The 19,582-nt window shown below is 45.5% G+C and overlaps 1 protein-coding gene across 1 annotated transcript in view; it reads left to right on the top strand.

The window, feature by feature from the left end:
• The window catches only part of LOC144106604 (salivary peroxidase/catechol oxidase-like), a 24,506-nt gene extending 5,669 nt beyond the window's left edge, over positions 1-18,837 (top strand). The window contains exons 3-15 of the mRNA XM_077639451.1: positions 919-1,066; positions 1,647-1,882; positions 3,519-3,713; positions 4,071-4,205; positions 4,996-5,097; positions 6,295-6,405; positions 8,137-8,272; positions 11,197-11,406; positions 12,567-12,704; positions 13,439-13,663; positions 14,838-15,007; positions 17,780-17,876; positions 18,706-18,837. Of these exons, the coding sequence (XP_077495577.1) occupies positions 919-1,066; positions 1,647-1,882; positions 3,519-3,713; positions 4,071-4,205; positions 4,996-5,097; positions 6,295-6,405; positions 8,137-8,272; positions 11,197-11,406; positions 12,567-12,704; positions 13,439-13,663; positions 14,838-15,007; positions 17,780-17,876; positions 18,706-18,766 (1,964 nt within the window). The 3' untranslated portion in view covers positions 18,767-18,837. The remainder of the gene's footprint in view (positions 1-918; positions 1,067-1,646; positions 1,883-3,518; positions 3,714-4,070; positions 4,206-4,995; positions 5,098-6,294; positions 6,406-8,136; positions 8,273-11,196; positions 11,407-12,566; positions 12,705-13,438; positions 13,664-14,837; positions 15,008-17,779; positions 17,877-18,705) is intronic.
• Positions 18,838-19,582: the final 745 nt, after the last annotated feature.

Below are 19,582 nucleotides of genomic sequence, written 5' to 3'. Positions count from 1 at the left end.
GCGGCGGCTGCGTTTTTATGGAGGAAAAACACTAAGGCGCCCGTGTACTGTGCGATGCCAGCGCACTTTAAGATCACCAGGTGGTCGAAATTATTCCGGAGCCCTCCACTACGGCACCTCTCTCTTCCTTTCTTCTTTCACTCCCTCCTTTATCCCTTTCCTTACGGCGCGGTTCAGGTGTGCACCGAGATATGTGAGACAGATACTGCGCCATTTCCTGTCCCCAAAAACCAATTATTATTATTATTATTATTATTATTATTATTATTATTATTATTATTATTATTATTATTATTATTATTATTATTATTATTATTATTATGATTATTAATATTATTATTATTATTATTATTATTATTATTAATATTATTATTATTATTATTATTATTAATATTATTATTATTATTATTGACTGCAAACGCAGTTAGCTTACGAGCCTCTGTTACTGATCTGATTAGTCTGCGCGTGATCTTGAGCTTGTCCGTCCCTGTCTTACGCTTTTCAACGACATCGGAGTGTGGTGTGGCTTGGCATGAGCAGGAAGAAAACCGTTTAAAAATGCGGCTAGCATTGTCTAGAGCCCCTCCTAGGCAGTGCTACGCCGGCATAGCAAATCATTTCTTATTGCACCTACTCTTTACGACGAGAGAGTCAGCAATTTCAATTTTGAAGAAAAAAAAAAGGGGGTGGGGGCACGACCGATGGCAGATGTGACAGGTCAGTCAGCCACAGCTCATGTGAAGTAATCATTAACATTTTGTCGGCTTTGAGAAAAGTTATGCACTCATAACAGTAACTTTGCACATTGCGTGTAGAACAAGCAAGATGTATTTTCCTGGGTTCACCGAAATTTAGAGATAACCGCGTGTTATGAGGCGATCTTAGGCATTCACTACAAGAGCCTAATTCTTATTTCAGAGACGGGGGAATTTGCCGCGTCCGCCTCGTCAGTGAGATGTCCGTTCGCTGGACGCCACATCCGAAGCAAGCGGTCATTGAGAGAAGAAGGGCACAGTGCAAGAGTAGCGGCCATCTACGAGGACAGCACTCGGCGTCTTCTTGAAAGGTGACTGGTGGCATGGGGGGGGGGCTCAATGTTTCGTCAGGACATACAGCGAAGGCACCTTCGTATATTACGGGCTTTTCAACTAGCTTCGTCCAGCCATGCATTGTAATGTATAGTCTCTGGCGGCTCTCGACGGCAGTTCGTGTACTTGTGAATGTGTGAGAAAAATTATTAGATATGAATTCTGGACGGCAGATGTGAATCCCATATAAATGTATACCTATAAAATAGACTAGACATTCTGTAAAGCCAAAGGGTGGTCACAGATAAATGGAGATGAGAAGTGGAAAAGAATGAGCAGTCAAGATTCAGCGTATGGCTACTTTTTTTACTGTTTTTACAATTTTTACAAATCCCAATGACTTAATTAACTCGTCATAGCCTATTACACACCAATCAATCATCAATCACTAGAACCACAAATTACCATGATACGATTTTTTTACGGTGCCGACAACTACTACACCAACGGCTTTTCAATCGAACTAGCCGCATACGCTATCGCGTAACCCCCTCCTCCCCCAACCACAAATCAGGTAAACAGAGCTTATTTATCTCTTTCTGCCTCTCTGGAATCCAGCTTCGGCACAACGGAGGCTTCAAACGAAGCATTTCTGGACCACATCAACCGGAGGCTAAGGAGGCGGCAGGTGAATCGCTCATGTGGCGTCTTCTGCCCCGCTCGAGTACCGACTTTCTGTGACAAGACCAAGCCGTACAGGGAACAGGATGGCAGCTGCAACAACCTGGTCCACCCGCAGTGGGGACAGGCGTACACCTGCGAACGGAGGCTCCTGCCTGCAGCTTACAGAGACGGTGTGCACCTCCCTTCCCAGTCGCTGAACGACGTATTTTATCAGGCCGCCGCGGCCATTTCGTTTCTGCCTTCTTTGCAAAACTCACAGGCGCCAATAATAATAATAATAATAATAATAATAATAATAATAATAATAATAATAATAATAATAATAATAATAATAATAATAATAATAATTGGTTTTTTGGTGGAAAGGACATGGCGCTGTATCTGTCTAATATATTGTTGGACACCTGAACCGCGCCGTAAGGGAAGGGATAAAGGAGCGAGTGAAAGAAGAAAGAGAGAAATAGGTGCCGTAGTGGAGGGCTCCGGAATAATTTCGACCACCTGGGGATCTTTAACGTGCACTGACATATTAAAGATCCCCAGGTGGTCGAAATTATTCCGGAGCCCTCCAGTACGGCACCTATTTCTCTCTTTCTTCTTTCACTCCCTCCTTTATCCCTTCTGCTCTCATATTCTTGTGCAAGTACTAAAGCGTTAACGGAGCCAAAAAAGGAAATTGAGGTTTGCAAAAGCTTGACTAGAATGTTTAGCACGCCAAGGCTCACCGAGAAGGCTTGCGGCCTTCTAAAGCCTGAGCATGCTTCGCGAAGAGGTGCGGCAGAGGTGTGACTGTAGTCCCTCTCACGCCGCACCCAAAATTGTAGCTCTTCGCCCGCAACTCACACTCCTTTCACTCCCGGCCTACGAAACTGTAGTGAGCGCATCAGTCCGTTATCCTTCGGTCTCCGAAATATGCTATTTTTGTACCCAAAAACGACATGGGAGGTTTAGAATTGGATGAGTTTAAAGGAGACCAATGTGTGAAGCAGGCAGTTAAAGCATGCGAAATTTTTGCGCTAGAATTTGAAATCATGACGTAATCATCGACTTCAGCGACGTCGTCGTGCAGGCTTCTTTGCAGTACACATGGACGGGCAGAGGCCGCAATGATGACGTCACGTACAGCGGCGCTACGTTTCCAACGAAGAAACGGTTGTTTCAAGGAAGCAAACGAACGCCATCGAAAGCTAAGCCCACGAAGCATTGTGTGGTGGCATCGGACGACCCCCAACAGTATGTAGGTGAAGGCAGCGAAGATCTCAAATTTCTGCAAAAATGACATCATCACCAGTTTTCCCGCAGTCCTTCGACGCTGTGAGGAGAAACCTGAACATTTCCGCTGTTTTAATTGTTGATTACGTCACCGTTTTGAATGCTAGCGCAAAACTACTTGGCACGCTTTACCTAGAAGCTTCATAGATTCGAGTTCGTGGATAACTTCAAATTCTCATAAAATAATTTCACGTTACCTTTAAGGGCGCAAGCTTAATGTATGCTGCGACGCGTTAATTCGTCAAGATGACGCTTAACTATCTGTGCTATCAAGAAGTAATAAGGAAATGCGCTTATATTTTTTTGCGAAACGAAGGCACACAGACACGTAAGCACGAACTCTTCACTGCAATTCGGCGTTATGTTTGAATGAATATTAGATGTAGTAGCACCTGGGTTATTGGAAGGCAAACATCAGGTACTGGCGGCAGCTGCCCTGACGTCTCAGGGGAACGTCAGCAGAGGATTGTGCTCTCCGACATGTCGTCATCTACGGCTTCTGCTTCCTCTCCAAGCGCAACCTCCTTCCCGCAGGTGTCAGCGAGCCGAGAGTGGCTCAGAGTGGTCGTCCGTTGCCCAGCGCGCGACTGGTCTCGTACAGGCTGCACCCAGCAGTGAATGTGCCGGACAGGAAACTCACACACCTGGCCATGGCTTTCGGACAGTTCATTGATCACGACGTCAACTTCGTGCCCACAAACCCCATGCCACGCTTGGAGACCTCTCTCGGTGAGTATCGGACAGCCGTACCTTACGAAATCTTCTTTACACAGTCTATAGACTGTGCATAGACTTCTGTCTATAAAGTCTATAGACTCCCTATAGACGAACCCTAGAGAAGAGTCTATAGGCAATAAAAATCCTATAGACAGTACAGATAATCTACAGATTTATGGCCATACGCTTTTAGCAGACTTTTGCCTACAGATAGTCTATAGACTCAGAGTCGACAAAAATATCTATAGCAAGGCAATAAAGTCTACGATAAGTCTATAGACTGTCTATAGACTGTCTATAGACGGTCTATATTTTATAAGGGGTGAGCGACTGCAGCCTCTGGATGCTGGCGTTGTCCGCCCATTTCAGGGCGCCGGCCGGGCTTCCTGGAGAGCACCGATCCTTTCAACATAGAAGTACCTCCTGGCGACCCGTTCTATGAGCAGTTCAACAGTCGCTCCCTGGCTTTGAACCGTTCCCTTGCCTGTTGCCGGTGTAGAATGGGTGAGCTGATCAACCTGTGTTCAATTTCTTCATGTTGCTCTTTGCACTGCTTGAGGACAAATAGAATGGCGTAAATTTCAGCATTGTGTTGCCACTGCCACACCCTGCACTCACTAACTAGTACTGTTTTTTCACTGCCATTTGATTTTCAACAAAGGGCGGCTGGTAACCGTTGCAGTGTTAAGCGGTAACGTACAACCAGCGCTTTGACACTTTCAAGAACTCTGCTCAGAGTCATGAATGCTTGCGTTAGGCGATTGGTGACAGGGCGCGTGTCAACTGGAACGTACCATCCGTCGAGAGTTCCTAGGCAGCCAAGCTTGCTTTCAAGCCCTGTATATCCTAAAGTAGATAGAGGCTCTAATTTGTGGGCGGTGAGAAATCCTCTCATTTGAAGTTTCTGGAGTTCTAAAGTTGAGACTATGACTCCTCTAATATATGGCCTGCGAGCAAATCCGTAGGTCTCGCATCTTTTGGATTCGCTCATATTAATCTGTCCACAAGAAACCCGGTAATAATGCAAGGATACCCGGAAAACGCGTCAATTCAGGTCATCCAATTTGATTGAGCCCGCTCACAGATGAAGCAAAAAAGGGGAGGAGATATACCGGCTTTCTCGCTTTTACGCCAGCCGCTTCACAGTCGTCTTTTGTTTGTTGTTTTAGTGTTCAGTGCTACGAGCAGTGTTGCGGGGGCGCTGAAATGTCGTCAAAGAAAAGACGCTAGGCTGCGTGGTATGTTCTTAGAGGCTTTCAAGTTCACTGAGGGTTGACTCGCACTTGTTCACCAGGACCTAGGGATCAAATGAATTCCAGGACATCCTTCATTGACGCTTCCCAAATCTATGGCGTCAGCAAAGACATAACGGACAGCCTGAGGATGTTCAGTGGTGGTAAGTCTTTGGAGGGCTTTAAGGCCCTAATTTCGTAGTCTGTTTTTTTTCTTTAAAACGAAAGGCGGCTGTGGCACTGAATGTAGGGTTTTACGTCCTAAAGCTGCACATGAGCTTTAGAGGTTTCCGAAGTAATTTTGATTATGCAGGCGTTTTTCATGTGTGATGACATCGCAATACGCACAGGCGATTTTGCATTTCGCCTTCATGGAAATGTGGCCGCTGATGTAAGAAATGGATTCCGCGGCCTTGCGCTAGCAAGCGAAAGTAACGGCTAGCCACTTATTCACCGCGGTGGGTATTAAAACAAATCTTGGAAACTGTGCAATAACGAGAAAAAAGAAAGGGTATAAAGAGAAAAAAGAGGAAGAAAATTGTGAGGAATGACCAGGCAAAGCCCGATAAGTACGCATGAAAGAAACGAAGGCACCGCTGAAACTGTAACGACGCAAAAGCCTCGAGTAAATCAGAAACAACACAAACACATAAACCCTAGGCATGCGCAAAACTATCGTTTCTTAAGTAGATAATGGCCGTTTTAAATGTCTTGCCTCGTTTTGGCAATATCAATGGATACTTATTGTACATATCAGATTTTCTCCGAATTCGTTGTAGTGGCTCACTTGCTATAGCGGTCAGGTGCGGAGCAACGAGTTCTTGGGTTCGATCCTAACCTCGGCGGCCACATTTCAGCGGAGGGGAGATGCTAAAATTCCTGCATATTTATATTTCGGTGCGGTTTTCAGAAAACTGAGGCGTTCAAAATTGTTCCCGAGCCCCACTCTAGGTTTTATCTAGTGGATGATTTTGCTGCTTTGTCACATACTGACCCATAAAAAGACGTTTTCTGTAAACAATGGGAGTTAAGAATGAATGTTATAAATTTCCTATGCCTCGTTATTTAATTTTCAACATATTGTAGTTGTTGGGTATTATATTAGTGGGTATCATATTAGTAGCATATTAGTAGTTCCCTTGTATTGTAAATCAGTTTGTGCGTTTTTAGCTATATAATAGAATAAAAAAGAAGCACTCGCATAAGGGTGTCAAGGGCAATAAGAGCGAACGCGAATTAATATTTGACACCAAAAATATTCATTCCTATGTGTGACTGAAAAATGAATGCACTTCACACTGCAGTTATGTAGGATGGATTGTGGATATTGTGCACTCTTTCAGCTCATGCTTATCGCGCAGGACTGCTGAGAAGCCAAGTCGTAAGGGGCTCTGTCTTCCCGCCTGGCAGCATGGAACCGAACAACGACACCTGCAGCATGCCCAGAGAGGGCAAGATCTGCTTCAGGTCGGGTACGCACATGTGATTCAACTACAGCTACCACTGCAGGTGGCTGTGCCGTCCTTATATCTACGTGCTTAGATAAGCTCAGTGACCAACGAGTGAATGCGTTTACGCACTTTCGTATGGTAAAGCGATCTCTACTCCCGTCGCACTTGCCATTTGTTTTCATATCTTATTCATATCTTATTCATATCTTATTAAACCACTTTTTGAGAGCGAAAGCTGCTATATAGCTTTGGTTTCCACATATATCCCTGCATTCTACAGTGGAATCTACATGTACGTCAGCTATAAAAGCTTAATTAATCACTTCAATTAAATTAATCGCTTAAATGTAATTTAATTTTTAAATTCAGTATTTTGATTCAATTTCCGTTGGCACAATGGAGGGAGGAAAATTCCCCTGTCCACGTATAGGGAAGAGAAGGAAGAGGAGGAAAGTGCGAGAGGGAAGAGAGAGGGTGAGAGGCGGCGGGTAGCCCAGTAACTTGAGAGGTTATGCCGATAGCACATGAATGCCCAAATGGAAAGTCGTTGCCCCAGAAGAACAAAGGTGGCTACCGTGGAAGGACGAGGTTATGACGACGGCGAGGACTGGCGCAACCTGAGGGTAGTTCTACGACAGAACGAAGGGTTGTGTGGCTAAACCGAAGCTTTAACAGCTTTCGGTTGTTCATGCGCTAAGGCGTTGAGCTTAGTTCTACGATTTTTTCTTCTAACTTAAGAAAAAAATTCATGGGACAGTTAGCACTGTGTATCGCAAGGTTTAGTGACAGATGTGGAGGTTTTATATTTCACAATATATTGAGCTTCAGAGAGTCATCTTGTATGTTTAGTAATATAGCGTCCTTTTGAGTTTTTCATACAAACTCTTTCTTCGACTAGTGCTCCTCTCGAATCCGCCGCTCGAGGCTTGCGGCGCCACCGGCGGTGTTCCTACCTCCGGGCTGTATGTTTCGCACCAGTTGCCGCAGATGGACCATGCTATATATATAGTCTGATACAACTCAAGAAGGAAGCGCGAAGTGGCAGATAACCCTCAAAGCTGCCATCCAGCCAATGGCGTCGACTAATTTTCATGACGACGTGGTGGTTATTAACTATTCATCTGTCATCCTCTGCGATTTCAGGCTAGCCAGTCGAAGGGGATCGGTCAAGGAGGAGGATTGGTCGACGCCATTGGCTGTAGGTGCTCCTTTGAGGGGCATCTGCACTTCGTTCTTGAGTTGTGTCCAATTATACACTCCTTCGAACTTTCCATAGAATCCCGCCTCCTTCCATGGTATTTGCTCTTCGGGTGGTTCCTTGCGCTTTCTCATTCCTCTGATTCGTCATACCACCTACTTCTACGCAACCACCCTTGGGATGGTTGCCATGGTAACGATACTCCGGTTACGCACCCGTACGACCTTGTCGTTCCCTCCTCCTTCCGCGGTAACCACTCTCCGAGTAGTTCACATTGCACCAACCCTCTGTTTACGCCGACTAGTGCCACAACACCGACGCGAATCCCAGGAACGGGCGGTTAACAGCTCTCGCTGTAAAAGAAGCGTTTGAAAGAGGGTCTGCTTGTCTTCGTTTCTAGGATACAGTGAATACCGTCGAAAAAGTACATAGTGTGAACCATAGCTCGCTAGGCTTGCTTACTGCTAAACTTGGTTAACCGCATTAGGCCAAAACTTTTGTGATAATATAGAAACTCCCCCAGTTTCAATCATCCCCTCGCGCTTAACGCCCAGGTGACCTCAGGATGAACCAGAACGCAGGCCTCGTGACCCTGCATACGATCTTCCTGAGGGACCACAACCGCATCGCCCGCAAACTGGCTGCTATCAACCCACTGTGGGAGGACGAGCGACTGTTCCATGTCACCAAGTAGGTTGGTGCTTTCAGCAACTGCAGAAGAAGTTGGCAGGGACACCTAAGCTCCGCCTTAAGGGCATGACGCGATAGCGTAATGGGTTAGTTCCCATATACGCAGAAGGTCATTCACTACTTCACATTCATAGATCCCTGGGAGTCTTCATACCCTTCCTGGCGCAGTTGTGCAGCGGTTAAGCGATGCGCCACTGCCCTGCGAAGGCAGGTGCTGCCCCTGGTGGGGCTTGTGAGACCCAGGTTGCGCTTCCCGAGCGACCAATCGTTAACTTAACTGCTGCCTGCCACGATGTCTAGTTCGCTCAAAATCCGGTGTGCAGGTTGTGATGACGCCGCTAGGTCACGTGGCCTACGTGGCCCAGCTGCCTCCTAGGTTGCTGCTCTGGGCGTCACATGGCAGAGTTCATGATCGTGATTTCTTGTCCACAACATCCACGCCGACACCTGATTTTCTGGACAAAGGGGTCTTTAATCCTATCGCGTTAAAAGCAAGAAACGATTACGACACCTTTCATCCTCTAGAAATAACCTTGCAGGAAAAGCAACCCTTCAGATTTCTCTGGAGCGAAAGGTGACAATGACTGTTTTGCCAACTTTCCTTCTCCATTTTCCCCGTGACTGTCCATGTAGGTGATTCAATATGGATGACTTGCCAACATAAGACATACTCTGTCGATAGTTATCTCGATTGCCGTCTGTATAACATCATCGCTGGCCGGCGTAAGTGAACTTTCCCGGTTACGACATTTCCAGACGGCGAATGCAATGGCTATTTAAAACGGACAATCCCTCTCCATCTCCAACATTCTAGGACAAAAATTTTGAAAATTAGGAGTTTGCAAGACAATGGTATGGAAATATTGAAGGTAATAATCCATTCTTCTGATATGGAGAAGTGCTTTTATCGATCGCGTCAAACAGTTAAGACTACCATAAAAAACCAATGGGGAACGCTTTTGATGGTTTCAAGGATGTCAATAGAAAAACAAATGCAAGACTGCCGTCGGGTGATCTGCGAATATATATAATTGTTATAGCGAAACCTTAAATTTAATGAAAAAAATAGGTTCACAAACGGTTTCCCGCTAAAAATGCTTTTGTCCGGAATTTTGAGGTTTGACATTAACAGGAACAAATTTCTAAGTAGTGCTAAAACATAGCTTACGACAGAAAATGCTTCGCCATCTGTGCGAGTAACTGAATCTTTGTAACTTCTAACAAATGATTCAAGAGGTTACAACGGTTGAACTGTTTTGAGCCGGTGTCGGACGGTGCTTGCATATGAGGTGCAAATTTTAGCATGCCGTGAACGTGTGGGCTGTTGAAGACCCGGTACGTTTTAAAATGTCAAATGATGAATGGCGATGGAAATCTGTAGGTTTCCACAAGGTACCGTCTTGCATGAGCAGACGCACGCACTTCCTGGAGGCATGGATTAAAATGTAAACGCGAGCACAAAGTTTCATCACAGTGAATACGTCATGTTCACGATGTTTTTTGTGCTACCAGTGTTTACTGTACATTTTTGTTTGGGTGTGCGATGCACCTGCAGAGTTCGCGCAGTTTACATGGACTTTAGTGAAGCAGCAATTTGGGCTAGCTGGAGATGGCTTATGATTGAAAAAATATTGCGTCAGAAGACGTTGAAATAACACGAACACGTTGTCCAGGTACAAAAATTCACTTTATGCAAATGGTAGAAACAGCCGGCTGACCACATGTATTTCCTCTTTTTCGATTAAAAACGCTTCCTTGAAGTCTCGTGTCACAGAAATCTGGATAACCAGAACAGCACGCTCACATGTAATGGCAGCGTCACCAGTTGGATTTCAGTTGTTTCTGTTTTGTTTTTGAAGCTTTTCATTGGTCACTCTGTATTAGTTTTTCTCGGTGGCCCAACAAAGTTAGTTGAGATTCTGTGCATGTCCTGCTCTTTTCGTGTCACGTTAGCACCTTGTATCGCAGTAACATTCTGCCAGTTACAAGGAATTTCATTGTCGTAGTATGCTATTACGAAAGTACTTTAGCAAGAGAGTAAAATGTCGCCCATTCCAAATGCATGGGGTCACCATTCTAACAATCAGAGGGAAACAGAGTAGGAGCCATATTACAAAACCTACAAACTGTACATATTCAACAGATGGCTCACATAATCCCTCACGCACCCCCCCCCCCCCCGAAAAAAAAACTAGCTCTATCATTGTTTTCGTTTCTGTAAGCACCTTTGTCGAAGTTGCTTCTGAGCTACGAGAGGATTAAAAAAAAAAGCTTTCAACGCAGAAAACCGAGTATAATGTATGCTGGAAAAACAAGTGCCGAACAAAGCGTGCATGCGATATACGCTTAAACAAAAACATAATGTCTTATGTGTCTGAGAATGACCGGCGATGCCTCGGCCATTCTTCTATTGTGCGGCTTCTTGCGCGGTTTCGCAAATAACAAGGGAGATCGCACTCCTGCCTGCAGCTTACAGAGACGGTATACGCTAAAGCCTCATTTCCCACCCGAGAGCTGCTTTTATTACCAAGCCGCCGCAACCGTTTCGTGTCTGCCTTTTTTTTTGCAAAATTTACAGTGGTCATAATATATGCTCTCCTATTTAATGCATAGCAGTCGTATAACATATAAATACAAAGCTAAATATATTTATACACCTTCGTGATTATTCAGTAGCTTAATTGATTTATTGATCAAAAATAAATTCCTGCGTCTCAAACAGGGCACGGGCAACAATACAAGCCGTAGCATAGATTGTTCGTTTAAGAACGACAACTTCTGGGTTTTAAAACCGCGCTAAGACTTCAGTAAACGGACGCCTATGTGGCCCGTGTATACCATTTTCGCATTAATGTGGTGGTGATCTCTAGCGTAAAGGAAAGGAGCTACACGATGTAAAGCCCTGGAGGCCCCTGCCTGTCCAGGAGGATCGTGGAGGCTCGCTTTCAGCACGTGGTCTTCAACGAGTGGCTACCGGCGATCGTCGGACCCCAGGTGATGACCGACTACGACCTCTGGCCGCGCAAGTCCGGCTACACGGGCTACAAGCCCAGAGTCGACCCTACGATGACCAACGAGTTCGCCGTGGCCGCCTTTCGATTCGGCCACTCGAACATCGACGGAAGGTTCAACTTGTGAGCAGCCTCGTAGTACTGAGCTGAATCGCACGCTTCCCTCGCTCTCACCGCAGCAGCCAGATTAAGATGCGCACAAAGCCGCATGTTGACGATAACGAGCCGAACGAAGGAACTGTATTGGGTCATGGGAAAATCCGTTAAAAGCCAATCAACGCCAGAGCGATGCATTTGGGGCCATGCGTGATACAAGTTTTGCGTATATTAGTTAACGCCACGCCTAACTATAAGATGCTAGCTGTTTCTACATGTTTGGACCTGAGACGTGGCTCTTATACACTGTGCCTAGTGCATACTTCAGCGGAAATTCATATTTAACCTTGGTTTTAAATGAGTGTGAATCTATGTCGACTGCCGGGATATTTTGTTTTCGTACGGAGCTCATCAAAGGGTACTTACTCCGGGTGCATGTATTATAAGAAATCACATTCGGTGAAAGCATAATTTCTCAAGGAAGGATAATCTGACTATTTTGCTCCGCGATGTTCGCGCTTAAATTGAAGTGCCTCTTTCAGTGAGCGAGCACGCTTTCCCGTAGTCATCCTATGTACTGTTTTCTTGGACATGAGCAGGTGTCTATACATCTATGCGGTCGTCCTGGAGCGTATTCAGACGCGTTGTGGTGCTTTAATTTTACATTTGTCGCAGTGTGCTGTCCTGTGCCCCGTACGCCCCTCACCGCCACCACCGTCATCATCATCATCATCAGCCTGACTACGCCCACTGCAGGGCAAAGGCCTCTGCCATGTCTCTCCAATTAACCCGGTCCTTCGCCAGCTGCGCCCACCGTATGCCCGCAAAGTTCTTAATCCCATCCGCTCACCTAACATTCTGCCACCCCCTGCTACGCTTGCCTTCTCTTGGAGTCCACTCCGTTACTCTTAAGGATCATAAGTTATCTTGCCTTCGCATTACATGCCCTGCCCACGCCCATTTCTTCCTCCCACCACTCCCCGTTTACACATCCCAGCCGGCCCGACATCTACGTTTGCGTCTTTACGCCTTTGACCTCCCGTCAAATCATGGTCTCCAGGGCTCTTCTTTTCGCGTGATAGTTCGGCTTTGGACACCGGTGACCGACTTTTCGCGCTGCGAAGGATGTCTCTAAGCAGGTTTTCGCACGTAATAACAGCTCACTTCTCCCTCACATCGACGTGCAGAGTTGGTCCCCGAGGAAATCAGTGGGGCGCCCTGGAACTCAAGGACACTTACTTCCAGCCCTTCGAATTCTACACCCGCGGCGTCCACGACAGCGCTGTCCGAGGGTTCATTCAACAACCAATGCAGGCGACGGACAGGTATACCTTTAATTCCTGTGCTCTCTAGTGACATTCGCTGCCACATGAAGACCTGTAACGCCACATCATGGTAATGAGATGCAGACACATAATCAAGCTTATTGAGAAAAAATTCAAAATTCTAGTGCCGAGACTACAGTGCTGAAGAAAAAAAGCAGCTTTCTTGCTGTGTGTCTCAGCCTGATGGGAGCTATCGTGATGTCGACCTACGCCTTGGAAATAGCCATCTGGTGCAGACCATATGTCAGCTGTTGCAGGGAAGTATCGGAACACCAATCGAACACAGTAATGCACGCCATATCGCTCTTTATAACCAGTTCGACCACTTGATGTGACACATGGCACAACCCTCGCAAACTTAATTCATGTATTTTAAAAGGTCTATGGCTGATAGGACATATGATTCTATATATAAGGTGCCAGTGGTGAGCTGCTAAGCCTAAATGTTGGATGCTTGCCTGTCTCTAGCGCTATAAATTACCGACAGTGCTATAATCTGACGTCTGAGCTCTAGGTGTTGTGCTTTCATAGTACTGCTGCCTTTTTCTTTGCATCTTTTTTTTACCGAACGCGAAAATATTGAAGTGCAGTAGCTTGCTCGATGCACGATGCCCGTAACTTAAGTCTCACAGACAGTTCCGTCCAAGTGGAGGGCATCAATATGTTTATTGGATAAGTTGAGATAAAAAGGAGCCCCATTTCTTTAAAAACTAACAAAAGAAGTCTCTCTGCAGGTTTGGAGACCCTGCGGCGACAAACTTCCTGTTTCGTGTGCCAGGCAGACCATTCGGCAACGACCTCTTCGCCGTGGACATTCAGAGGGGCCGAGACCACGGCATCAGGCCTTACGTGGACTACGTGCGACACTGCGGGAACTTCAATGTCACCTCGTTTGCCGACCTCTACAGGCACAACCTGATGCCGAAGCGAATAGCCGTACTCTACTCACAGATATACGAGTAGGTCGTGCCGTCTGGCTCAATAGAACGAAACACTTGTTTCTTTTTCTTTACCGCTACCGCCGGTAGTAGCGGAGAACTCGTAACCATTGGAGAACCATTGCACTCCCGGTGGCGGAAGGAATCAAACCTAGCACCAGCTGCATACGAGGCGGATGTTCCAGTCAGTAGACCACCTCTGCTGTTCACATAATATTTATGTCTCTCCACAATGCTGCACTTGGTGCTAGGGATTTATCTTCACAATATGTATCACCTGAATTCAGCGATAAAGTAGAGTCCTCATAAACGTTTTACTCGTGTTTAGTGGTTGTAAAGTTTGAATAGTAGTGGCGGATGTGTCCGGGCAATGTTGTCGAGAGTAATCAGTGTATAAGGTATTGTGCAGGCAGTAGTGCTGCTTTTATCACCGCTCTTTTTTTTTTTTGTGGAACACGGTAAGCTTGGTACCGCGAGTTTTTTTATTCTTTTTAGTATTAATGCATGCTTAATGCTGCTTCGAACTCTGCGTTCTTTCCTGTTATCAGCATTACGGCTACATTGATCAGGCAGTGAAGGTGATCGGAAGTAGCAAATGACAGTCATAATGTGCTCCACTAATGACCATAAACATCGCAATATTTATTGTTCTGTCACCAAGTGCCTCGACTACATGTAGATCTCTGAATTTAGAAATAAAAGCTTGATTACTTTCCAACCATATTTCAGCACTGGCATGACCTAATAAACTTTCTCAAGCCAATATAACGGTGTCCATGAAGTGCTTTCATTAACCTGGCTCCTGGCGCTTGGCTCACAACTATACCATGACGCTATAAATGTCAGTCATTAATCATCGTTCATCAACCGGCTCAGTGTGCTGCTACGCCGATGTCAACCTGCTGACTGTAACCGCAGTCTTAACTCTACCGCTGTAGCTCAGTCTGAACTGCGGACCCCGCCTGACTAGCCTCAGTAAGACGTTTTTCGCGATTACAAGTTTTTATCATTGGATTATACTATGGCTTCCCTAGCCCTCTGCACTTAGCAGGAGTGGTAACAATGACTAAGTATGTTTTAATGGGAAATATTCTAAGAAGACTCATCGTTGAGCTAAAACTGAATTTTTAGCGGCGAGACTACATCGCTGGCGCGTCTATATATGAAAATCTTAACCAACTGAAAATCATTTCAGGGACGTGAGGGACATCGATTTGTTCTCGGCGGGCCTCAGCGAGTTCCCCGCACCTGGCGCCGCCATGGGACACACGTTCCTGTGCATGGTGGCCGACATGTTCCACAGGCTCAAGTGGGGTGACCGGTTCTACTATGAGCACGGGGCACAGGCCGGGTCATTCAAACCAGGCAAGCTGCGCTGTTTTATGTCGCCTTTCGCCACTGTAAGATATTCAAAGTGCCTCAAGAATACCATTTTTTTTTTACGTCACCGAGCATGTAATACGACCAATGGCCGATTGGCTCATGCGAAAAGAGGCAGCGCTTACGAGCGTCTTTTCACTGTTCAGTATATACGAAGACAGAAAAGACGCCGCGCAGTGGCGCATGACTTGTTGGTGAATTCTGACACAGACCTTGCAGCGTACAGTTCGGTGTTAAAAGGAAAAACGGCGGAGTATCCGCCACACAGAAGTGTACTGCCGATTTAGCATTTTTGGCAAAATGTCTGCCAATCTATTGTGCTTTCACAGGTCAGAATAGGTCAGAACAGGTCAATGAGGGAAGCTCTCTTTCGCACGAAGGCTTAAACTAATGGTCTTCTCCTTTACAGCGTTAGTTGTGTGTGGGATGGAGTGTTCGTTGACAGAAATGACGTCACACATTGGATATTCGAAGTTGGTGAAGCCTAAAAAGGCAGCGCCCCACGAGAGCCTGCTACTTACAGTAAGTGGCAGGCTCCAATATGACGAAGAGCTTTGCCGATAACAAACAGAAGGGTCGACGGATTCTTTCATGTCTTTCCTGCCCCATGTTTTACAGCGTTATTTAATTATTTTCTCTCTGCTAGGTGGCGGCCTAAGGCACATTCATACCGGCACCACTCACAGCGTGACATGAGCGCCCGGAGAGTTGGGAAGACCGAGGCTCACGCGTTTACAAGAAACAGCATGAAAACGTAGTCATGAATGATCGTGATACGCAAGCGATTGCAAAGTCATGACTGAGAGTTGGCTCTCGCGAAGCCGATGCAGCAAAACTTAAGATGACTTGACAAGCATGGAGGTCGTGTGAGCGCATTACCAAACTACGTCAAGACCTCAAGATGGCACCGCCTCCTTTATGGGGTCGATATCGCTTTTCAGAATTGGCATCCTGAACCTTGTGTGTTGTATGCCTAAATGTTGAAATGTGATTTCTTCTACAGGATTCTGTTCAGTGTTACAAAAGGCTGAAAGGAGGGAACACCGCTAAAAAGACACAGGAACATAACAGATAAAGAGGTGCCGTAGTGGAGGGCTCCGGAATAATTTAAACCACTTGGGGATCTTTAACGTGCGATGTCAGTGCACGTTAAAGATCCCCAGGTGGTCGAAATTATTCCAGAGCCCTCCACTACGGCACCTCCTTCTTCCTTTCCTATTTCACTCCCTCCTCTATCCCTTCCCTTACGGCGCGGTTCAGGTGTCCGCCGATATATGAGACAGATATAGCGCCAGTTCCTTTCCCCCAAAACCAATTATTATTATTAACATAAGAGAGGCAAATACCACTACGCTGACTTGCAGACCATTTTATTCCGAGCAACGGCAATGTGCCTGGTTCAGCAAAGCTCAGCGATCCTTTGGTCTTTTTTTGTGCTATTCACGCCCCTTTACCGCTATTTATTGCCGTTCCGTGGAATAAAATAATCGGTAGAGGTCACTGTCGTACAGCTCGTCTTTTTTTTTTATGTACATCTGTCTTCTCAGCGGTGCTTTTTTTTTCATTCGTGTGTACAAAATACCGACTAGCCCTGCCAGTCAATCTTGCATCCTGCGTTATGCCGCGTGAGCTCAGAAATTCCACGGATATGTCAGTCAAGCTAGCTACTAAGCAAGCTGCACTTAGTTAGCAAAGCTATTGAACATACTGAACAAGCATTGGTCTTAACAGCACCTACGAGGCGGTACTTGAGATCCAGGCTTTCCCGAAAGAAAGTAGGCCTCGTTGGACTTGGCACTATCACACTTGGGGTTTTGAGGTGCTGTTTCTGGGTCGGTTCTGGTGCTAAGAGGCAGTGTAACTCTAAGAAGCTTCTTAGTGGTATATCTACCACGTAGGCTCTAACGCAGAGTCACGAGATGACAAAAGACATGCGTGAAGCAGCCAGGGAACTTCTCACATCCACCATCCAGCGAGAAGCCCTTTTTCCCCTGCGTACGTATCCTAACTTGCCCCGCATTGGCCAAAATTCGGCTGTCCAGAGCACCGACCAGAACGGGATCTAAATCTTAGAAATTAAAAACAAAAAATTCATTAAGGCTGTTAATAACGGCTGGCCGCAAAACTTTATCTTCAGCCGCACATAACTGGAGCAGTCAAATAGTTTATGCTATGAATTTATTTAACCAGCGGAGCAATTACGTGATTAACAACTCTTTTGACATACGCGCCACTATTGGTATCCCGATAGCTCAAGCCGTCCTTGTAATTCAAATAAAACATTTTTGAATATTATTTGCGCCCTCGCTTGCCAGGAAAAGTACCCTCCTAAATGAAGTTCCTCGTATCACCTAATGTCGCGTTATGGAAACAAAACCGTAAATAATGTCGATAAACAAATCTTTGTAATCGAAACAGACCAAACCTGCACTCTTGGGGCAAAAAAGAGAGATTGTATCGCCCCATTCTCTTCGTTTTCACGGGTCAGTATCGACTGTTCATCGCAACTTTAGCGCCCACCAAGCGTTCCCTGCTGTGATGTAGCTTTGCTGTGCAGCTCTGCTGTATGACTGCAGCGTATGCTAGTTCGTATTGAGGGGCGACTACTGTGAATGTGAACCTATAATGCAGCGAGTTTTCGTACTCCAAAATAAGAACTGTGGTGGAATTTAGATTATAGCTTCCGAGTACAAACTGCTCGTCAAATTGAGGTACCTCTTCCACTGCCATGATCACAACTTCCTTTTGCCTGCGCAGGACAACTGCACACAATAAGGAAGACAACACTAGCCAAGATCATCTGTGAAAATACGAGGATTAGCTCAAGGGTCCAACGAAACGTATTTCGTTCTAGGTAAGTAGCATGCAATTACACCAACGCAAAGGTCAACCCTGCAAGTAAAAGGATGAACGCATGCTCTGATTCACCTTCTGTAAGAAAACAGATACTCAATAAATAATACAACACAGGCATAGATGTAAATGATATGCAGTATCTAGTATACTGCATTAAGCACAGGTAAGCACAGCAGTAAGCACAGGTAATTTTTTGTAAGATATACTACACAGGCAAATCATTAAGTGGCAGCGGATTCCGGACAAAACCTTTTAGGCAGTCTGCTTTAAAAGATAATTGCTGTCCGGTGTGGCTAAGTCATTGTTCACTGCGTTGTAGAGTGTGCGCCGTGTAATGTGCCCTCGAAGCAATTCTGGGTAGGCCAAAAGCACCTTTTTTTTTAGAACGGTAAAAACAGACACACAAACTATTCAAGTGCCAGCTAATTTCACTACGAGAACTTATAAAAATGAGAGTGCTGATTCAAGCATGATAGGATCAGCTGTTACTGTCGTACAAGCGTGAACCCAATTGACTTCTCTTATTTGACAACGAGGCTACGTGTTCGTTTATGACAACGAACTTGATGACTTAATTCTGAACAAAACTGGTTAAGGGAACCTCTAAAATATTTTCGTTCGCGTTGCGTGATTACTATAGCAAGGTTTCATGAAAATTTTGCTTAGTGGAAGTGAAGTACGTATGCCTGCTTTGGCAATCTTCGGAGTGATGCTTCACTTTCCAATACGTGAGCGAGTCAACGTGAAGTCAAATTATCTATTACAAATGGTTCTCGACGAGGGCACTTGTCTTAATGCGGTGTTAATCTTTCTTGTGAACGGTGCAGGCAGCCAAAGGTAGACTGCGAAGATCTGCCGGACATACAGCTCAAGTTTTGGGCCGACTAGTTTCATTGGCAGCGACGGTGGAGAATATGACATGAAGAAGCGACACAAGCGTAGTTGAAATAAACATCTTGTTGGAATGCATGATCAACTAGCGCGTGAAATTAACGAGACAAACTTCTCGATAAAATTAAGCAAGAATTAGTGTGAATGTTTACTACAGAGAGCCATTTATGCTTTTTTCAGAGGTTTACAAGGTGCCAATAGCCATGTCGCATAGCCCTCGCTCTTAATAGAAAGTACGCGCCCACACTACACGGCTTAATTGCTTGCAAGAGCGGCTTGTGCTGGATTGGAGGTACAAGAAATTTCAGAAGCTATTTGGCTTAGCAGGGCACCCATACACTGTTTAGTCCGGGAATTGCTGCGGTTGTTTTGTTCGTGAGTGAGTTTGGGCGCGCCGCCACTACTCTGTCTTATAGGGTGCAATGGTTGAGTCTAGGCTCTCTGCGAGTGGTTTTCCTTGAGACAATCCTCGGTGCTACAACTTCTCCTGACCTGCTTCGGTGTTGTGATGACAGAGAGGGGCATTTTGGAATTCTTAATGCCGTGTAAATACGCGGAAATGGCTTAGGTCGGAAGTGGTTAATTTTCTTGCATTTTTACGTGATTTCTTTAACAAGAGAGCTTCGACTTTCTGTATTTATTCCCCGCGCATCTATAAGTAACATACTCAGTAGTTGAGTGTCCAGAAGGATATCCCGTGTTCCTTCTTTCGTCAACTCTGTTCACACATTCAAGCTGTCAGTACCAGTTTTGTTTCGAACGTTTCGAAGGTCATTTTCTTCAGATCACGAGAACGATGGATCTGGTATGATT

This window comes from Amblyomma americanum, chromosome 10 (genome assembly GCF_052857255.1).
Source record: "Amblyomma americanum isolate KBUSLIRL-KWMA chromosome 10, ASM5285725v1, whole genome shotgun sequence".
Taxonomy (NCBI): domain Eukaryota; kingdom Metazoa; phylum Arthropoda; class Arachnida; order Ixodida; family Ixodidae; genus Amblyomma; species Amblyomma americanum.
Note: the sequence above shows the minus strand (reverse complement) of the source record. Positions and strands in the feature narration are given on the sequence as shown.